General features: G+C 46.5%; 2 protein-coding genes across 2 annotated transcripts in view; both read right to left on the reverse strand.

Moving 5' to 3' along the window:
• LOC309807655 (BCL-6 corepressor-like) overlaps positions 1-5,471 on the reverse strand; it is a gene marked incomplete at its 5' end in the record, with an annotated part of 18,519 nt that extends 13,048 nt beyond the window's left edge. The window contains 3 exon segments of the mRNA XM_082627486.1: positions 3,620-3,806; positions 4,278-4,331; positions 4,989-5,471. Of these exon segments, the coding sequence (XP_082483612.1) occupies positions 3,620-3,806; positions 4,278-4,331; positions 4,989-5,471 (724 nt within the window).
• On the reverse strand, positions 5,471-16,142 carry LOC309807676 (interferon regulatory factor 6-like). The gene is made up of 5 exons (XM_082627525.1): positions 15,579-16,142; positions 14,114-14,153; positions 8,074-8,279; positions 6,917-7,045; positions 5,471-5,554 (listed from the first exon to the last, which is right to left on the reverse strand). Exons 1-5 carry the CDS (start codon positions 15,583-15,585, stop codon positions 5,472-5,474), a joined length of 465 nt encoding a protein of 154 aa, XP_082483651.1. The 5' UTR covers positions 15,586-16,142; the 3' UTR covers position 5,471.
• Positions 16,143-19,279: the final 3,137 nt, after the last annotated feature.

Genomic DNA, 19,279 nt, shown 5'->3' on the forward strand with positions numbered 1-19,279 from the left:
ACCAGCCTGAATCTCAGGCCTGAAATGTAGGAAATTTTAAGAGGTGAGCCCTGCTGGTTACACCATTGGACTTCTCGGGTCCAATCTGGTCCAATCAGCCTTCCCTAAAAGCTCCGTGGGAGGGCATCCATGGAGGAATGGAAGGGCTACCTTAAGAACCCCCATGTCCAATTTGAAAGTTTCTTTTTCCAAACTAGGTCCATCCACCCTTCCCCCAACCCCGGAGCCTTTTAGGGCAAAGATCTCAATTCCCCTCAGCTAAGGCCCCCCAAGACCTTACGCTAGTGTGACCTTACCCAGGCCACTAATAACCCTGAAGGACACCCACCCCGACTGCCCAAGATGCCCATGGCCACCAGCTATGGGGTAGAGGCTCCGTGTCACTTGGAGCTTCTCAAAGACTGTTCTAACCACGACCCACAGGAGGATGACCCTTGAGGGCAAAGGAGATGGGGAGATAAATAGATACACGGGGATCCTAACCATCAGGCTTTGCCATCATTGCTACTTTTGGCCCTTCTAAAAGTGGGAAGCCATGTGCCCTTGGTCACCCAGTCTAAGCAAGATGTGAACGTGGTCCCTGCAGCATGGTCCTATGACTCACAGCACATATATCCCAAATGCATTATGGTTGTACCACAGCATCACCTCACAGAAGCATCACCACAGCAACATTTACAAGTCACTGTGGCAGCAAAGCACCCTCACCACGGTTGAGCCATGCCCAGTGAGGCCTAAACAAGGTGAGAGGGTTCTGAGTCGCTGGAAGGCTCCCCAGGATTAAAATCCCCTTCTCTGTAGCTTAACTATAGTAGCACCTCCAGTCAGGGCTAACCTTGATCAAAGTTACACCCGCTACACAAGGGGTGCAGGGACCTCTGTTCCAGAGTAGTTTACAAACGTGCAGGTGCTCAGCTGGAAGAGAAGTTCCCTGAGCAAAGAAGTTTCATGAAGCCCCTCGACTGAGGCTTCCTCCAGCTCCTGGCCAGGCACTGCCACTGAGCAGGTCCTAGGCCTGTCCCAGCCAAGTGGTTGGCAAGGGAGATGGTTACTCCAAGTTTGAGAAGGAAGGGACCAATGCCTCCTTGCCCCGCCCCATCTTCAAATGCCACTGAGGGTTCCTAGTGATGAACTTCCAAGTCTGAGGAACCTCCAAACTCATTTGGTGAACTTCCAAAATAAAAATTTCACTCAGCCACCCATGTGATCATAAAGAATAAATGAGTGTCTCGGCCACTGTGTTTTCAAGTTAATTTCTTTTTTAAACAAGCCCCTAGCAACAAGATGCACCCGCACCAGGACAACCAGGGCCACGCAAACAGCACCCACCACCTTGGAAGCTCCTGGTCCCTCCATGGGTAGGGGCTGCCTCAGAAGGGGGAAGGCATCTTGAAGGCATCCTGGACCCTCTCTGGGACCCCTGCCCGCCCCAAATCCCCGCCCCAGCTCCCATGTGCTCACAGCTCGGCTCTCGGCCACACCGACACCCATGAGAAGGACCTGAGCCCGTATCAGCTCAAGACATGATGGCCCAAGAACAAGAAGGCCCGTTCATATCCAGCTGAATGGAATGAACACCTGCTGTGCCTTGGATGTGGAGGCCGTGGTAAGAACAGTGGCCCCTTCAGGTGACCTTTCCTGACCAGCTAGTTACAAACCCCACGTCTCTACAAGACAGAGGGTGGGTGGGGAACCCACCTCCATTGCCCCAATCTTTCAAACGGAGCCCCTCACCTTCCCCAACCCTTCTCCTGCCCTCCCATGGTGGCGATTCATGGCTCACTGGGCCATGTCCCGGGTGCTCCAGGAAGAGACCCGTCGGTCGGTCTGAGATTGGAGGCAGGCGGTGGGGGGAGGGGGCTTTCGGAATCATCTGGGGCTCAGGCCCTGCTCCCCATCAGCCACACCGAGTTCTCGTCTCCAAGCTCAGCAGGAAAGACTGGGAAGGACGCACACAAACGTCTCTGGGAAGAAGGGCGGGTGAGGCCACTGAGACATGAAGGGCAGCGGCCACCCTGGGTTTGGCCACGTTGCTGGAGAAAAGGGCGAGAAGACTCGAGGCCGGTTAACTGCCCGCTCCCTTCCTCCAGCCTCCCTCACCGTCCACCCAGAACAGGCAGGTCCCCTCCTCAGAAAAGTGCATCCCCGTGAACTTGGCCTTGCCCACTTTTACCACGTCTCTCTGAGAAACTTCCCCAAGAGCTGAGTTATGAGGCCACTCAGGAGAGTAAGGGCTGCGTGTCAGCTGTGAGCACAGGCAAGGAGGGAGGCCTTCTTGCTGCTTCACTCCAGGGTGGCCTGGACCCTCCGTTTTTCATTCCAATCCCGAGGGGGAGGAGCTCGGAATCGTCTACTCCAGGCACATCAAGAGCCCCATCCCTCGGGTAAGGCCACCACTGACTAGCCCCAGAAATCCCCTTCTACGGGAGCCACGTAGGACAAACCGGTCCCGGTGTGGCTTACCCAGAACCCTGGCCACAGGCCTTTGTCTGACCCCAAAGATGAGCTGGGGCAGGGCAGTGCTCCAAGCAGCACAGAGAAGCACACGCTGTGGCTGACCACAATTTTCCCGAACTGCATCAGGCACCCACGACCTAAGCATGCGGGCGAACGCTGACCCTACGACTGGGTCCAAGGGCCTGGGCCTCCCAAACGTGCCCACCACCCCCAACTGTCCCGTCTCAGGAGGATTTCACGCCCACCCTGTCCTCGACGTTCACCTAGGTGCCCTCACTCACCATCACCGGTGAGGTTTCTGGGGTCCGGAGCAGGCTGCAGGCCACAGGCCACAGGCCACAAGCATGCACACTGAAGAAAGCGGGAGAAAGACCTCCACTTGCTGCCAACACATCTCATTAGCCCAGGAAGTCTCGAGGGCAAAGCCCGAAGTCAACCCCAGTGGGGGAGCAGCTGATGGGACCGCAGAGTGTGACTCGAGGCAAACACTAGCTTTCTCTCCAATTTGGCCTCCAAAACAGAATACACCCCGTCTGGTAGGAAGAACGCCCTCGTTGATCCCACGCCCTTGGAGCGTGCTGTCAACTCCTAATGACTGCAAACAAGCCTGCCACAGAAAATAATTATGCTCATCTTTCTGGTGCCTTCATCAGCCCTCATCTCATTTGAATGAAACCTCTGCCTTTGGAGGGAGAATCCGAGTACTCTCCACTCCCTCCCATAGGAGACTGTCACTCTGGAGGGTCTGGCTCTGGCTGCAAGTGTCATTCCACTGCTACCAAAAACCCGTATCCGTACCTGCTACAAAACAGAACACATACCTGCTATGCTGGAGGTCTTGCACCGCCATTCCTCTGCTCTACTGTATCAGACTATTACTAACTACAGGACTAGCATTGCTCCGGAAAAAGGAGATGCGTGCCAGGAAACAACATTTCATAGGTGCTTCACTCCTGGATGCCGCAACGCTCAAAAGGATAACCAGCCTTGCAATCCACAGCTGGGAAGGGTGGCCAGAGCAGCCCGTTCTCCGAACAGCCAGCACCCAGACGCTGGGCCGTCGGAAGCGTATTGTTTCCTCTCACCTCCCTCGGCACTGGGGGAGGAACCGCCCCGTTCCCACCGACGTGGTACCACACGCGAGCCGCCTGGGTTCACTTACATCTCTCACTGTCGTTCTGGTCGGCAATGGCCTCCTCCAGGGCGACCGACTTTGGCTTTTTGTCCTGACTTCCTTTCAGCCTTTCCCAGTCAGCGGGGCTGAATTTGCGCACCTCGGAGTCTTTGGTCGTCGGGTGGCCACCTTCTCGCTCTTTCATCTCCAACTCTGAGAAGCGCATCACTGCACGCTACAAAGAGAACGGAGATGGAAAAAAGACACACCTTACCACCAAAGCTATTTCACTGCCCTTACCTTAAAGGAAAGTATCTGCAAAGAAAAGTTTGCCCAAAACCAACCACAATTTATGATACAACTGAGATATTTTAAAATTGAACGATAAAAACGTAAGAGTGTCTATGTGTAACTAGTCACACACTCTTTATTCGTAAAGCCGTATGTATGTAGAGATATATGTGGTGTGTATGTATAGCCATACATACACTGTGGCATACAGACAGACATTCTCTTTCGAAGGTAAATAAAACAAAACAAAAATACAACGCAAAGAAAGCGAAACAAAAACACAACAGAAAAGAAAACAAATGCACAATGAATAAAGACGACCATGGCCCACAAACTTCCCTTTGTATATTTGGAAATGAAATTTAACTCAAAAGGTTTATGGAAGATTCTAGTAATAAAAATTTGAAGAACTGACCTCACAGTAAGCAGCGGGTAGACATAAAATACTGTCCTCTTGTAATCCTTCCATCTATGTAATTAAAATGGGCACTCAATGGATCATTTAGATAACTTCATCCATTTTTATAAGCATGAACCAATTTTTTTCTTAACATTGCAAAACAATTTGGCTTTGTCTTTTAATTAAAAGTAAAATACCTTAAGGAAATTCCTATACAACATCTATCATTCACTAGCAAGTTAAATACATACTCTATCCCTTTAAGCAAGGTTTGTGTTTTTGTTTTTTTTTGTTTGTTTGTTTTTTTGGTGGAAAAACAAAATTGCACGAATCTCACAGACATGCGGCCGCTACACACCTCCACCAAGTATCACGTGAGGCATTCTGAGCAGCGCTTTTAGGTATATTTGTTAACGTACAGTAACGGCAGAGAAATCAAAGCGACTGATAGGTAAACGTCACGCAGTCTTTTAGACATCCTTCGCAATAATTAAAACTTCCGTTATCAGCATTCGAGTGGAGTTCGCTTAAAATCTACAGAATAACTTCAAGTATCCACTTACGTCCCCTTACTGGACACATTTCAAACATTTAAATTATCCTAAGCTTCATTAACCAAATCAGCCCGGTGTCCTGCCCTATCATACCCCCGGCCCCCTCCTCTTCACACATTAAAAAAACCTGACAACTGGTCAGGCTCCTGAAATTCGGGTGAGGGGGGCTCACCTGCAATGCCCGCTGCTCCCGGCCGAGCTGACTGGAGTCTGCGTACAGTCCGGTAGCGACACACTTGAACCGGGCACCCACGTAACCAGCGGAGTTTGCGATTCTCTTTGCCAGCTTAGATGGCTTTGGTTTCAGAACTTTGCCATCGGTTGATCCTGCCTCATCAGCTCCGTCTTTGGTGTAGGTGGGGGTGACGTCCACACTCGGTGGGGCACTGCCCACGCAAAATGGTTTGGGATCCTCTTGGGTTTTCCCGAAAGTGACCGCAGAGCCGTCGCTCCCCAGGGTCGGCTCCAGGAATGGAGTCGAGACCGGCGTCGCCAGGTTCTCCTTGTTGGTTACCGCTGGAACATTCTCCTTGCTTAAGCCGGAAACTGGCTGGCCCGGAGCCTGTTTGAAAGTATAGGCTTCGTGGAAGTCACTGATGCGCCCCAACTCCTCTCTCAGGGCAATGAAATCCCGGTGTGGCTGTAGGGCCACATTTTACTTTTTATTTTTAATATATAGTTCACTTGTTTCCATAAAGGATCCAAGGTGGCCCATAATGTAAGGACACACAATATTAGCTTTAAAAAAACATGAAAAAAAAAAAAAAAGGTAAATCATGATCCTGGAAATGGGTTGCATCCTTTTAAGGGGTGAGAATAACAGAATGAGTGAGCCAAAGATTTGGGAAAGGATCTGACATTTCCAAATGTCCAAATCTTAAAATTGCACCAAGTGGGAATGTAGCTGTGGCAGTATTAACCTGAGAGAGCTCTATGATCGTTGTCTTGACTCATCACTTGCTTGCAAGGTTATAAATGACAGGGTAAGTGAAGGAGGGCAAGTAGACAGATAAGACTCATTTCCTGATTCTCAAAAGAAGGGGCATCACCTAGGGAAGGGGACTCCAAAATCCTACAGGAATCCTCTGGATATACTAAATTTTCTAGGTGGCAAAAGTATCTCATTTGACCCTAGCAGCCAGATGGAACTTAGAAAAGTAGTGAAAAGCTACTCAACTGAATGCACGTCATATGACTACGAGCACGTCAGTGAAAAGTTCAAGGGAAGATGCTGTGGAAGAGCAGTTCACCTTGTGCTTGAGCGTCCTCAGAACGTGCAATGGGAGGTGCAGTACCTGCTCTGTCTCACAGGGACCCTCCAACCTCTAAACGCATCTTTCCTGGGAAGCTGAATTCAAAAAGTCAATTTAAAAACAAGATAGGGCTTCCCTGGTGGCGCAGTGGTTGAGAGTCCACCTGCCGATGCAGGGGACACGGGTTCGTGCCCCGGTCCGGGAAGATCCCACATGCCGCGGAGCGGCTGGGCCCGTGAGCCATGGCCGCTGAGCCTGCACGTCCAGAGCCTGTGCTCCGCAATGGGAGAGGCCACAACAGTGAGAGGCCCGCGTACCACAAAAAATTAATTAATTAATTAATTAATTTAAAAAAGATAAAAGTCTCTAGTAGAGAAATTGTATCAGAGCCTAGTATTAAGAGCTGTAGAGCCACAAGTTTCCCATGATACCGCCTTAGCAGAGGCTGTTAAGGCAGTGACAGAAAATTTGTACCGAGGGAAATAGCAGAAGAGTTTGCCTACAATTCACGAAAAGGATCCCTGCACTTGGCCTGAAGGAAATCAGCAAAATTTGTAACAGCTTGTGTATTTGTATGCGGGATTGAGAATGAATTTCATTTTTTAATTTCTCTGAATTATCACATAAGATTCAGAAGATGCTCTCTCTGCCTAGAAGCCACCCCACTGGGATAACTATGCCTACGGAGTTCCTTTGCCTATGACTCCTACTTGCTAACAGACTGGCAGCCTGGCCCCAGGGCCTGGTCGCTGCTCCCAGTGCAATGGTGGATATGGTGTCAACGGTTGCAAAATCAAAGCCCCTTACATCCTCTCCATGCCTCGGTCCCACCCCCCACCCCACTCACCATTGATGTTCAGGAAGGGGAAGGTGTCCTGGATGGGAACGTGGTGCTGTGACTGGTCCAGCTCATCTTCCTCATCTTCTTCATCCACATCATTATCTTTCTCATCCCAAGGAGCAGATCCAGTGGATCCTACCCGAGAAACACACACACACACACACAAAGGTCAAAAGTGAGGCGCTCACGTTGCACTGTCATCCCTGCAGCTGACCCACTGTTCAAGCTAGGCACTGCCAGCACAGAGGTTCCTTGGGTTCAGTGTGCACCCTCAATGCCAAAGAGTGGGGACCAAGGGTGTTCACCCCACTCCCAGCTCCTCCTACGGAGCCCCAGTGCAAGCTCTCATCCCCTCCCCTATCCAGGAGCTGCAGACCCTGCTCCCTTCTCCTAGAAATCTTTTAATTCCTACTCTAAACCCCTTTCCACACATTCGCATCCCTTCTAAGGGCCCAAGGAGCACAGCTTCTCTCCTTTATAAGCTTACTGTGAAGACAGACCCTTCCCTCATGGCAGAGCCTCACTAGATGCACTGGAGGTCAAGTCTAAATTATCTGGCTCTTAGTCGGAACTGGCTCAACATTGAGTAAATATAGGGATCAGGTGGTATTCTCCTAGGAAAAATACCATACAAATTAAATGATCACTTACCCATCATTTATAAAGAGAACTTAACAGCCTTCATAATGTCATGGCAATTGATTCTTAGAACAGCCTTTGAAATACGCAGGAAAGATGAGAACCCAGATTTTATAGTGGAAGAAGCTGAGGCTCAAAACGTTGAACGACTTGATTCAATGTCCCACAAGTAGTGAAATGGAAAGACCGAGGTTTATAACTCAGACCTTCTAAGTTTTAAGCTCTCCTTCTTCTAAACTACCTGGCCTCTCTTCTCAGTGTTGAGTCCCAAGAGAAGTTATTTTTTATAGAACTCAGTACCCTCTCTTCTTTCTAATGCTTTACTGTTCCACTGGGTGGGCAGGAAGACTGTGCTGAGTTTATATCTTTTGTTCTCTGGGTTCTTTCTAGGGACAGCATTTCTTGCTTTATTTACCAGTCTTCAACATTGTAAGCGAGGCGACTTTCAAGTCGACTATCGCTTTAAGGGTCCAGCCCGGAACCTGGCACACTGTCCACCTTCTCCCCAGCAGCTGGGGCCTCACCTGGGTTAATGATAGAGCCCTGGGGCTGGGGGATGTCACACACTTGATATATCTTCACTGGGTTCATGGGCACCTCCTTGGTGCCGTCGTACATCAGGTTGAATTCCCTGCTCTTGTTGAGCGCACAGCGGAGCTGGGCCTTCCATTTAGCTGGGTCGGGGTTGTCCACCCCTTCCTGGTACTTCCCCTGTCTCCACAGCCCAGGCCTGAGGAATAGGAAACTGCAGTGCATGCCTGCTTGTTGCCCAGAAACACTGGAAAGTGTGCCCGCCCTCCCTCATACAGACACAGATACACACAGCCCTGCCTGACCGCCCCATCACCCCAACTCCAATTTACAGAGACTGCAGCAGAAAACACCACGCTGGGGACCAGGCAAGGCAGGGCCTGAGACAAATTAAGCCAAATGCAAATACAGTATTTTAAAAAGAGGAGCCTCATCTCAAGTGCTTGTGCCAGCATCACCTGTCAAGACTACAATGGCCTTAATGAAGGGTTGAAAATAAAGAAAAATCTGGAACAAGTATACACCAAAATACTAATGGTAACTTTTGGATAGCAAGACTTCAGGTAATTTTGTTTTGTTTTGCTTGCCTTATTTTTTTTTCACATGAATTGCTTATATAATAAGAAGAGAAAGGGAGGTGGCGTATGATATGAAGAACTTAGGCTTGCTGTTCCCTCTCCCTTCAGTCTTTAATCTGATGCACAAATAACTGTTGAAACCAAGTACCTTTAGGAGTAGCAGCCCATAGGAGGGCAGGAAGCACGCTCTGGGGGTTCAGCTGGCCTCAGTGCGAGGCTGAGGGCCTCAAGTCCTAATAAACTCACACCACCTGCCTTTCCCTGCTTCCTCAAACTCCCACATTGGGAACATTTTGCTGGGAACACCAGGGGCTGGTGGCCTGGGCCAAAACCAGTGGGGCCCCGCCTCTCTGGTTTTCAATTTCCAGGTCTAACAGGCATTTATGTGTCTGTTCACGGGATATCAGCCCTCCCCCACTGTTAACGTATCTCAGATGTCTACACTTTCTTCAGGGCTGTGACGTACGTGCTGGTGCAGAAAAGGGGGATGTCTTTTGCAGAGGACTCAAGATCAAGAGAACGAGATGGACCGGCCAGACTGCTCCCACTTGATGTTAGGAAGATAAGGTGGCCGTGTAGTTAGAATTCTGCAGGGGAACATAGCCTATAGAGTCTATGGGTTTGCGGATCCACAACTTTTATTTTTTCAGTAATGCCAACCAAGCTCATGAGAGACTGACATATAATCCAGAATGCCAGTCTACTCGTTTTCAATGGGGGATAAAGCTGGTCAGTGACCAGCATGGTTAAGTCCAATAACCTGGACGTAACCATGTATGATCTCAACCAGTAACTCCTGTATCTGGTTTCTAATGACAATTCCAAGAACATAAGACCCACTCAACATTTAAATCCAAATTTTCAGATGACTCCAAAGCTAAATGGAAATGATTTGATATTGAACTCTAAATCTGCATTATCTAGACTATCTCTTACCCAGTTGGGTAACCCAGAATCGACAGTAAAAGGCTCCTGCTTTCCCAAAAATCACAGGGCATAAAAATGAAAAGCACTGGAAAGGCAAGACCCCCAGTGAATTTGCAAAGCTGCTCTTGTGTCTTTTTTCTTTTGGACCTTGAAGCCAGGAGAAATTCTAAAAATACAAATGTATTCATTTTTAAAACTTGACTTGACTATTGTTCAGATCCCCAAGCCTACAAAAATAATTTTATTTTTTAAAAAATGTTCCCTGCCCCAAAGGAGTTTACAATCCCTTAAAGGAGACAGATGAGTCCATAGATCAGAAATACAGATACTATGTGAACACCAGTAAAACTGCCTAATCCGTAAAGAGTCGGGGGGTAGGTATGGTTGGCCAAGTTTATCAGAATTTATGATTCTAGGGCTGAATCTTGAACATGGGTAGAAGTTAACCAGGTGAGAAGCGTGGGTCACGATACTCTAAGCAGAAGAAGCTTTATGGGCAAAGGCAGAGGCTGAAAAGCACAGTGCTTAGGGGACCTACAAGCAGTTCAGCTTGCGTGGAGGCAGCATGAGATCAAAGTCTGGGCTTGTAAGTAGGAACCATGCCAAGGAGTTTGGACCTGATTCTTAGAACACTGAGAACCACTGAGAGATGTAAGCAGGTTGTGATGGGATCAGATGTAAGTTTTAGAAAGAACCCTCTAGCTGCAGGACTGAAAAGGGTTTGAAGGGAGGCAAGGCATGAAGATAACACATAGTCTCTATATAATCCATATAATAGTGTCACTAGGGTCTGAACTAAGGAGGTGGCGGTAGGGATAGAGGATACAGGTAACGAACGAGCCGTTAAAGACGCTGACGTGACAAAGCTTGATGAGGAACTGAGTCCTTGAAGAAGGTGAGAGAGAAATCAAGGATGATTCCCTGGTTTAGGGTTTGGGAGACTGGGTGGGGGGTGATGCTGACCACTGAGATAGGAGCAGGTTTAGAAAGATGATTTCCCTTTGGAAATGTCGGATTTCAAATGCCTGTGGAAGGCCTAGGGGAGAATGCCCAGCATGCCCAGGGCAGTTTTTTATCCCCACTCACCTCTCACATCACCTGAGGGACTCTCCCTGCCTGCCTCCAGCCTGGAAGAAGGTCCACCAGATTACTGACATCTCTGCCCTGTGGGCAAGGACCAATTTCTTTTCATTTCTGTATCCCTGCTCAGGCTTTAGCACACAGTAGGTCAATGTGTATTTGTTGAATTGCCTCAAATTTACAGAAATACACTTCTTGGGGAATGAATAAGTTGCTTTTACAGATGGAAGACCAGAAAAACAGCTATGAGCAGAAGGCCAAGGAGACACTGCAGAAAGTGCTGGAGGAGAAAATGCGTGCAGGACAGCAACTGCAGAGCAAACAGGTGTGGGGATGCTCCATAATCCTTGGGGCTGGGAACCCTGGGGCAGTCTGGGTGGCAAGGGAGCCAGCTGCACAACCCCCTGGAACCCCCAAGGCACCACCCTCTCCTCTGATCTCCCTCAGCGGTCCCTGGCCCTGGCCGAGCACAAGTGTGAAGAGTGGAAGAGCCAGTACGAGAGCCACCCCCAGCATGCAACTGTCCCCTACCCTGCCAGCCCAGTAATCATGAATGCCGTCTTCCTTCTCTTTTTTACAATGTGGTACATATGGATTTTTTAAAAATGAGATTTAACCAGCTTTTAAACCTTTCTTCTTTCTAACAATATCAGTACTCTCTGACTCTCCAAATGCGCCTTTTCAAGTGGATTTAATTTATGGAAAAATCACCCTTCATACTTTCCCTTTCTTTTTTAAACCTCCCCATGGTAGTGTAATGTAGTAGAAGGAGATTTGGCCTGGGAGTTTGGACACCAGGGTTCTAGCGGCAGTAACCCACAGTTACACACGTTATATTATTAAAGAAAAAAGTAACTTACAGAAATGTATGAGGCCATTATGCACGTACACACAAATATATATTCACTCATATATCCATAAAAAAGTAGTCTGGAAGGTTCTATAAAATGTTAAAGGTGTTCATCCCAGGGTGGAGGAGATATACGTTAACTATATTACCCTCTTAAATTTTTACAGTAAATATATATTACTTTTATAATTTAAAAAGCCAAACTTTTCATTTTTAAAAACCTAAAACATGAAAGAAAACTGGAAAACCAACAAAATTAAAACAATCCCTAAGTCTGAGGCAATGATTTTTGTATCCGAGTACAAGTGATGAATGAAAATACTAAGAATGGTGTGTGACACCTTAAAGTATAGAAAAAAATACAGTAAGGCAAGTAGGCATTAAGATAATAGAATATAAAAAGTTACCCAGATATATTCAGACAATGGACTACTATTCCAGTAATAAAAAGAAATGAATTACTAATATGAGCTACACGGATGAGTCACAACAACATGAGGAGCCAAAGAAGCCACGTGCAACAGGGTACTTATTGTATGCTTCCATTCATATGAATTTCTAGAATAGGAAACACTAATACATAGTGAAAGAAAGCATGTCAGTGGTTGCCTGATGCCAGGCCTGGGAAACTGACTGTAAAAGGACAAGAAGGAACTTTTTGCAGGTATTGGAAGTGTTCTGTATCTTGACTTTGGCGATGACAATATAGATATACACATTTGTCAAAACTTATCAAATTACATGCTTAAAATGGGTACACCTTGTTGAATGTAATTCATACTTCAATAAAGTTGATTTTAAAGTTAAATTAAAAGTCACCTATGGGGACTTCCCTGGTGTCACAGTGGTTAAGAATTCGCCTGCTAATGCAGGGGACGTGGTTTCAAGCCCTAGTCTGGGGAGATCCCACATGCCGCCGAGCAACTAAGCCCGTGCGCCACAACTACAGAGCCTGTGCTCTACAGCCCGTGAGCCACAACTACTGAGCCCGTGTGCCACAACTACCGAAGCCCACGTGCCTAGAGCCCATGCTCCACAACAAGAGAAGCCACCACAGTGAGAAGCCGGCGCACTGCAACAAAGACACAATGCAGCCAAAAATAAATTAATTAATAATAATTTTTAAAAAAATAGTCCCCTAGACGTCTGAGTGAGACAGAGTTCCTTTAAGCTTTCAGTCCCAGCTCTTCTCTGAAGCCTCCCCTCATTCACCCTGGCAGCATGTGACCACTGTGCATCTCTTTAACACCTTATATTTATCGGTTCCATTCAGATTTGATGCTTGAAAAGTTTTGTATATTTTATGTCTATCTTCCATTCAACTTGGTTCCTCTAAGGCAGGAACAATAATCTCTTTCATAAATTGAGACCATTACAAAAACAGAATTATGTTCCCTTTCCTCCCAATCAGGGGAATTTGAAGTAGGATTGATGAAATCCTGGAAATCATAAGCAAAAATGTCATTTCTGCATTTTTATGGCCACAGGGTCCTGTGTTTTCATCAGATTCTTGAAGATATCACAGAGCCCAACAATGTTAAGAACCTCTGCTTTGAATCCATGTGCTTTCACCCAGCTCTGTGGTACAAGGCACCCTGCCCCTGGGGCAATCTGTCTGTGGTCCCTGCAAAGATGATAAACCCACATCAAAGACACTCACTCTTCTGCATGTCAGTGGACTCTACTGCCATCTCTTCCTCCACAATGACGTCACTATCACCATCTTCAAGATTCATTTCTGTCTCATCTAGAACACTGTCTTCTTCCTCTTCCTCCTCCTCATCTTCCTTGGAGACATCCTTTAATGTGGCAAGTAGTCTGTTGTAACCAGAAACTTGTTCTGGTTCACTCTATGCTTCACTTTCAGAACTTGAAGTATCTATAAACTCTCTGACTAAAAGGAAAATGGGGATTTTAAAAACAAAACTTATACTGTTCTTGTTGCTACCCCACGACTATCATCAGGCCCACAGTGGAACCAAGTTCAGACTTTTCTAAGTAAAAACTAGCTTTTCTGCAAATATGCAACCCTATCTATTCAACCAGACCTAGCACCAAATTTGTTTAAAACAGCTAATCTAGCTATGATTCTAGAAGCGCTTCCTCTTCTTTGAACTGCTCATGTTCCACATGGGAAGACAGCAAACTAAACACATGGAGCTTTAGGTTATAAGGCGATCTAACCTATGTGTCAGACATTTGGCACCTTTAAAGGAGCAACAGGAAAACTTACAACAAAAAAGTGTACTTTATTTCTGAGTCTGTGGTAATGAAATAAGACCTTTGATGATTTTGCACTCTATTTTATGTTAAGCAAACATGACATTCCCTCTGAGGATTCACCAAGAGCCCTCTGGTAAGCCTCCTTAACAGGTTCTAACAGGCTAATCTCTCAGGACAGTTTCATACTTTATACGATATTAGTTATCACAATGGCATTTTAACAGACATCTGCACTTAAAACTAAGCAATATTACTAAAATATAGCTTACATCTAAAATCAAAGAGAGTGGAAATGTAGCCAAACTTTAGTACCATATATAATCTTAAAAGTAACAGTCCAGAATCTACTATCATAAAGAAGGTATAAAGCATTACCAGTTGACAAGTCTGTGGTTTTGCTTCCTTTCTGGAAACCCTGAGAAGAAACAGGCAATGTTAAACTTTAACTACTAGTATGTAGCAATTAGGAAAAGTCTAACGATACAACTTTAAATGAACGTGGCAGACTATACCGTTATAAATACATTATATCTATTGTCAAGTAAAAACTCCATATGCATTTGGACAGGTTTTGGAAGGATATGCCAAATAGATAATAAGAGACGAATGAAAAAGTCTAACAAGACCACATGACAAATACTACAGTCACACAGTAACAGGCTCTCATCCAAAAGATGGGAAATTTTGGCAAATAAAAGCCCTCGGGGTTCACCTTTTCTAGCAAATTTCTTAAGTAGACTATCCCTCTAACTGTTGATAAAGCAGCCCAAAGGGGTGGGTTGAGCACTAAGATCATAACTGAGAGTCTGGACACTTAGAGAGGAACCCACAACTACCCAAACATTAGTTTCCTCATGGTCATTGAATAGATAGGTGATGTCGAGGGTCCCAAGCAATTTTTTTTTCATTTTTTTTAACTTATTTAATTTATTTATTTTTGCCTGCTATGGGTCTTCGTTGCTGCGCCCGGGCTTTCTCTAGTTGCGGCGAGAGGTGGCTTCTCTTGTTGCGGAGCAGGGGCTCTAGGCTCGCGGGCATCAGTAGTTGCACCACCCTGGCTCAGTAGTTGTGGCTCGCGGGCTCTGGAGTGCAGGCTCAATAGTTGTGGCGCACGGGCTTACTTGCACCGCGGCATGTGGGATCTTCCCGGACCAGGGCTCGAACCCCTGTCCCCTCCGTTGGCAGGCGGATTCTTAACCACTGCGCCACCAGGGAAGCCCCCAAGCAATTCTTTAAAAACATATAAAACGGGGCTCCCCTGGTGGCGCAGTGGTTGAGAGTCTGCCTGCCAATGCAGGGCACACGGGTTCGAGCCCTGGTCTGGGAGGATCCCACATGCCGCGGAGCAACTGGCCCCGTGAGCCACAATTACTGAGCCTGTGCGTCTGGAGCCTGTGCTCCGCAACAAGAGAGGCCGCGATAGTGAGAGGCCCGCGCACCGCGATGAGGAGTGGCCCCCACTTGCCGCAACTAGAGAAAGCCCTCGCACAGAAACGAAGACCCAACATAGCCATGAATAAATAAATAAAAATTTAAAAAAAAACATATAAAACGAACACAAGCTTATAAAATCTCTGCCCAGTCGCCACACAGGAGGCGTGCCGTCTAGCATCAAACTACAGGCTCAACAAAGGGTAGGAAGACCGGCGAAGAACCCCATCTCAGGCGGGAAGCCGCCAGGATCCCCGGGCGAGCTAGGCCGGCGCCGGGGCAGCGTGGCACGCGGCGGGAACTGCCCTGTCACTACCCCCGGGGCACCGGCGGACCAAACGCGGGGACACGCGGGCTCCCACCGGGAAAGGACGCCGGCAGGGCCGGTCCCAGCCTTGCCTCTCCATACCTGTCATAGAAGGGATGCTCCTCGCCGAAATCCCTTAGATGCTTCTTCTGCTTTTTAGTTAGGGAGTCGAGCAGCTGGCTCTGGCTCCGGCTCCGGCGCCGGCTCCCGCGTTTGCCCATGGGGAAGACGTCAAGTCAGCCAACCTCCAAGAATCGCGTTTTTCACCTGGAAGTCGTCTCCTCAACCCACTCACGCGGGATTGCCAACGGCGCTTTACGGCGGAAGCAGGGTGCCGTAAAGCAGACCCGCTTTACGCCGCGCTTGTACGACAGGCGTTAGAACTTCCTGTTTCCCATTCCGCCCCCGAGCGAGGCTCTTTGGAAGCACGCGCACGCATGCGCAGCTTTTCTCTGAGCCCCGTAAGGCAGGCAGGCAGGGAGGCTTCGAGCTTCCCCAGGTGGGTAAATGGGTGGGTGTACTTTGTGCGTCTGTTTTGGCTGTGAGAATCAGCCTGCATAAACGTGTAGTAACTGAGATGGTTGAATGCAGTGCCTTTCTATTATGCCATAATACAAATACCAACTAACATTTAAGGCTGCCGGTGCATCTCAATTCATCCTCACAACAGTAAACAACTAGGCCTTGTTAATAAGCCTGATACTGGAGATGAGAAAGCTGATGCTTACAAAAGGTTACACACACACTAGCAAGAGAGGAGATGGAAACCTAATTCTCTCTGATGCGACCACAGGCTTTTCCCACTAGGATCTGCCACATGCGTGTGCTGTGTGAAGAATGAGGACGCAAGGCTGAGATTCCCGCCCTTACCCTACCCCCTCATTTTCTGAAAGTATTGCAAGGGCCCTTGGTAACACATCTGTTCTGGCATTTTTCATGTTATAAAAGCAAAAACACATCCAGAGAGGTAAAGTGACTTTCCTAAATCACCCGGAGAGTCGATGTTAGAGAAAGCAGTCAAACTCAATAAAGTGTCTCAAAACTGAATTGGGGCAAATTGGGATGGAAAACTTTTAAAGGGTAAGTAACTTTTCTATATCTGGGTCGTGGTGGTGGTTACACCTGGTATACAATTACCAAAATTAATCAGACTGTACCTTTGAAATTGGTACATTTTAATGCAAGTAAATAATAATCTCAATAAACAAAGAGGTCAAAACAGCGCAACTGGACTTAATACTCTAGAGACAGGCAGAGTGTGCAGGGATACTTAAAAACCACAGGATAGGGCTTCCCTGGTGGCGCAGTGGTTGAGAGTCCGCCTGCCGATGCAGGGGACGCGGGTTCGTGCCCCGGTCCGGGAAGATCCCACGTGCCGCGAAGCGGCTGGGCCCGTGAGCCATGGCCGCTGAGCCTGCGCGTCCGCAGCCTGTGCTCCGCAACGGGAGAGGCCACAACAGTGAGAGGCCCGCGTACCGAAAACAAACAAACAAAACAAAAACCACAGGATAAACACAGAGACACTTTTTTTCTAATAGTAACTTACAATGTCAATCATAAACCACAGAATTCACGTGAATATTTAAGGTAAAATAGGAGCCATCAAAGATAGTGTTCACTGCCTCTGCTCTTAGAGGAGCGTCTGTGAGAGAATTGGAGCTTTGTCCAATACCATGTCACACCTATAGAAGTCGCACTACAACTATTAAAATCCTAGTTTTGTCGTTCTGGGGACCATCTACTCCTAATTAGATTCTGGGAGCTTAGGGTGGCGTACGGAGGCAAGGGGAGGGAGTATCAAGAAAATATGCAAACAGCAGGTAGTGCCAGCAGATGGCCCAGCCAAGGAACCCAGAAACAAACAGACATGTGTCTTCTGTCTCATTTCAAGATAAAAAGTACAGTCACTTACGTAAACAAAAGCCTGTTTGCAAATGTCATCATACATTCTAAGGCACCATCCACAGTATAACCTGGCTATGACAATAAAGTCATACAATGTTTTTTCTCCTCCCACCCTATTCCAAGTGCCCCAGCTTCCCTCCCCAGAGGCAACCAGTTTCTTGGTGTTCTTCCAGAGATCTGCTATAAAAAGCTATACTCTTGAGCACTTGATGTGACTCTTTACTCTCTCCTGCTTTCCATGTCATTGTAGTCCTATGGACAGGTCTAGACTGTTCCCAGGTTCAGACACAACTGTGCCCTAGCTCCACCCAAGTGCTCTCATCATTGGCTCACTGAGCCCGCTTCTGAAAATATTTATATTAGCCTTTGACAACATAAAAGGGGATGCTTTGTGAAATTTTAACCTGAGAGTTCGGAATTGAAACATATTTTTCATGCCTCCAGTGAAAGTTCTCTTAGTAAAACTCACACAAAGAAGATGCATGTGCCAACTAGTGAAGGCCCTGGGAAAATTGTAATAAAGGCAAAATTTGTTCTTCCCTTTCTTCTTCTCACGCTCAGCCCTTCCCTTTCCCTCCTGCAGGGTTGTCTTTGCCCTTTGCCCTCAGGGACTCAGTATTTTCAGGGGTAAAAACAATCCAGGAAATAATCTTTTATACTAGTTTGTAAAGAGAGGCTGATGAATTAATGTTACTTGGGTATTTTCAATTCGGGGAGACTCCCTAGGATAACGATCTCAAGGGGTGGGAGGGGGGTGGCTGTCCCTTAAGACAAGATGGTCAGAATATTCAAAAAAGTGTTAGTTTTTCTTTATTAAAAACTTTTTCTTTGGAAAATTTCAAGTATATACAAAAGTAGACAAAACAGTATAATACACTCCCATGTTCCCATCCCTCGGCTTCAATGCAAGGTATGCCCACCCACTACCCCTAACTCCCGCCCCTGTATTATTTTTGAAGCAAATCCCAGACATTGTATTATTTTATCTGTAAATATTTATTTCTAAATATCTAAAAGATAAGGGTTCTTTCTTTAACATAGCTACAATGGCACTATTTCACCTAAAAAAAAGATGATAACAATTATTTAATATCATCATGTAACCAGTCAGTATTCAGATTTCTGATTGTCTCATAAATGTCGTCTTTTATTTTTTTTTTTACACTGTTAGTTGAACATGTTCTGCTGTTCTCTGTGTCTCTCGCGAATACATTGTGGGATTTAGAACTTTGATCAGATTTCATTATAGCTGATATTTTAGACTTCCATCAGGAGGCGTATACCGTCTGGTTGTCTTTCATTTTGTGATGTTACCAGTCATTGGTAGTCAATGTCTAAATTCGTTAATTCATTAGAGGTCACATTCTAATTCTCTCATGAGGTGATATTCTAATTCTATCATTTCTTCTTCACTTACTTGCTGGACTATTTCTATGAAAGCAAGCTTTCCTTCCCCTAAATTTTGCTTACCCAGTGGTACTGTTTGTATAGGAAAAGCAGAAGAAATGCTTGATTCTCTCCCTTCATTTACTAATTTTCAACACAAGGAGTCAATTCACTGGATCTTCTCAGGTTGACCAATCAAGTTTTTTTTTTAATTTTTAGTATCATTATGAACTCATGGAATTATACAAATTGATGTGTTTTAATCCCTTGCAAGTATTATGGTGTACATGATTTGAAAGAGCTTATTTGACATATAGTGATGTATTTGAAAAGACAAACTATGTCCTAATACAAACCACAGGAAGTAAACAGGAGTCTATCTGAGATTCTCAACAGAGCAGGAATGGGAAGGTGGGGAAGGAGCACAATTTGAGGATACAGATCAGATGCTGGGGAAGTTTGAGTTTTGAAATTTATGTGATAATATAAGTGGTAACAAGGGCACATGTGTT

This window comes from Mesoplodon mirus, assembly GCF_964341445.2.
Source record: "Mesoplodon mirus genome assembly, chromosome: 7".
In the NCBI taxonomy this organism is placed as follows: domain Eukaryota; kingdom Metazoa; phylum Chordata; class Mammalia; order Artiodactyla; family Ziphiidae; genus Mesoplodon; species Mesoplodon mirus.

What these genes read in the sequence shown, in the direction of transcription:
- LOC309807676 (XM_082627525.1), bottom strand. An exon ending in AACCACAGACTTGTCAACTG is followed by an intron (nt 8,280 to 14,113) that starts GTAATGCTTTAT and finishes CCTATTCCTCAG; the next exon opens with GCCTGGGCTGTGGAGACAGG. An exon ending in CCCCTTCCTGAACATCAATG is followed by an intron (nt 5,555 to 6,916) that starts GTGAGTGGGGTG and finishes GTTTTTTTAAAG; the next exon opens with CTAATATTGTGTGTCCTTAC.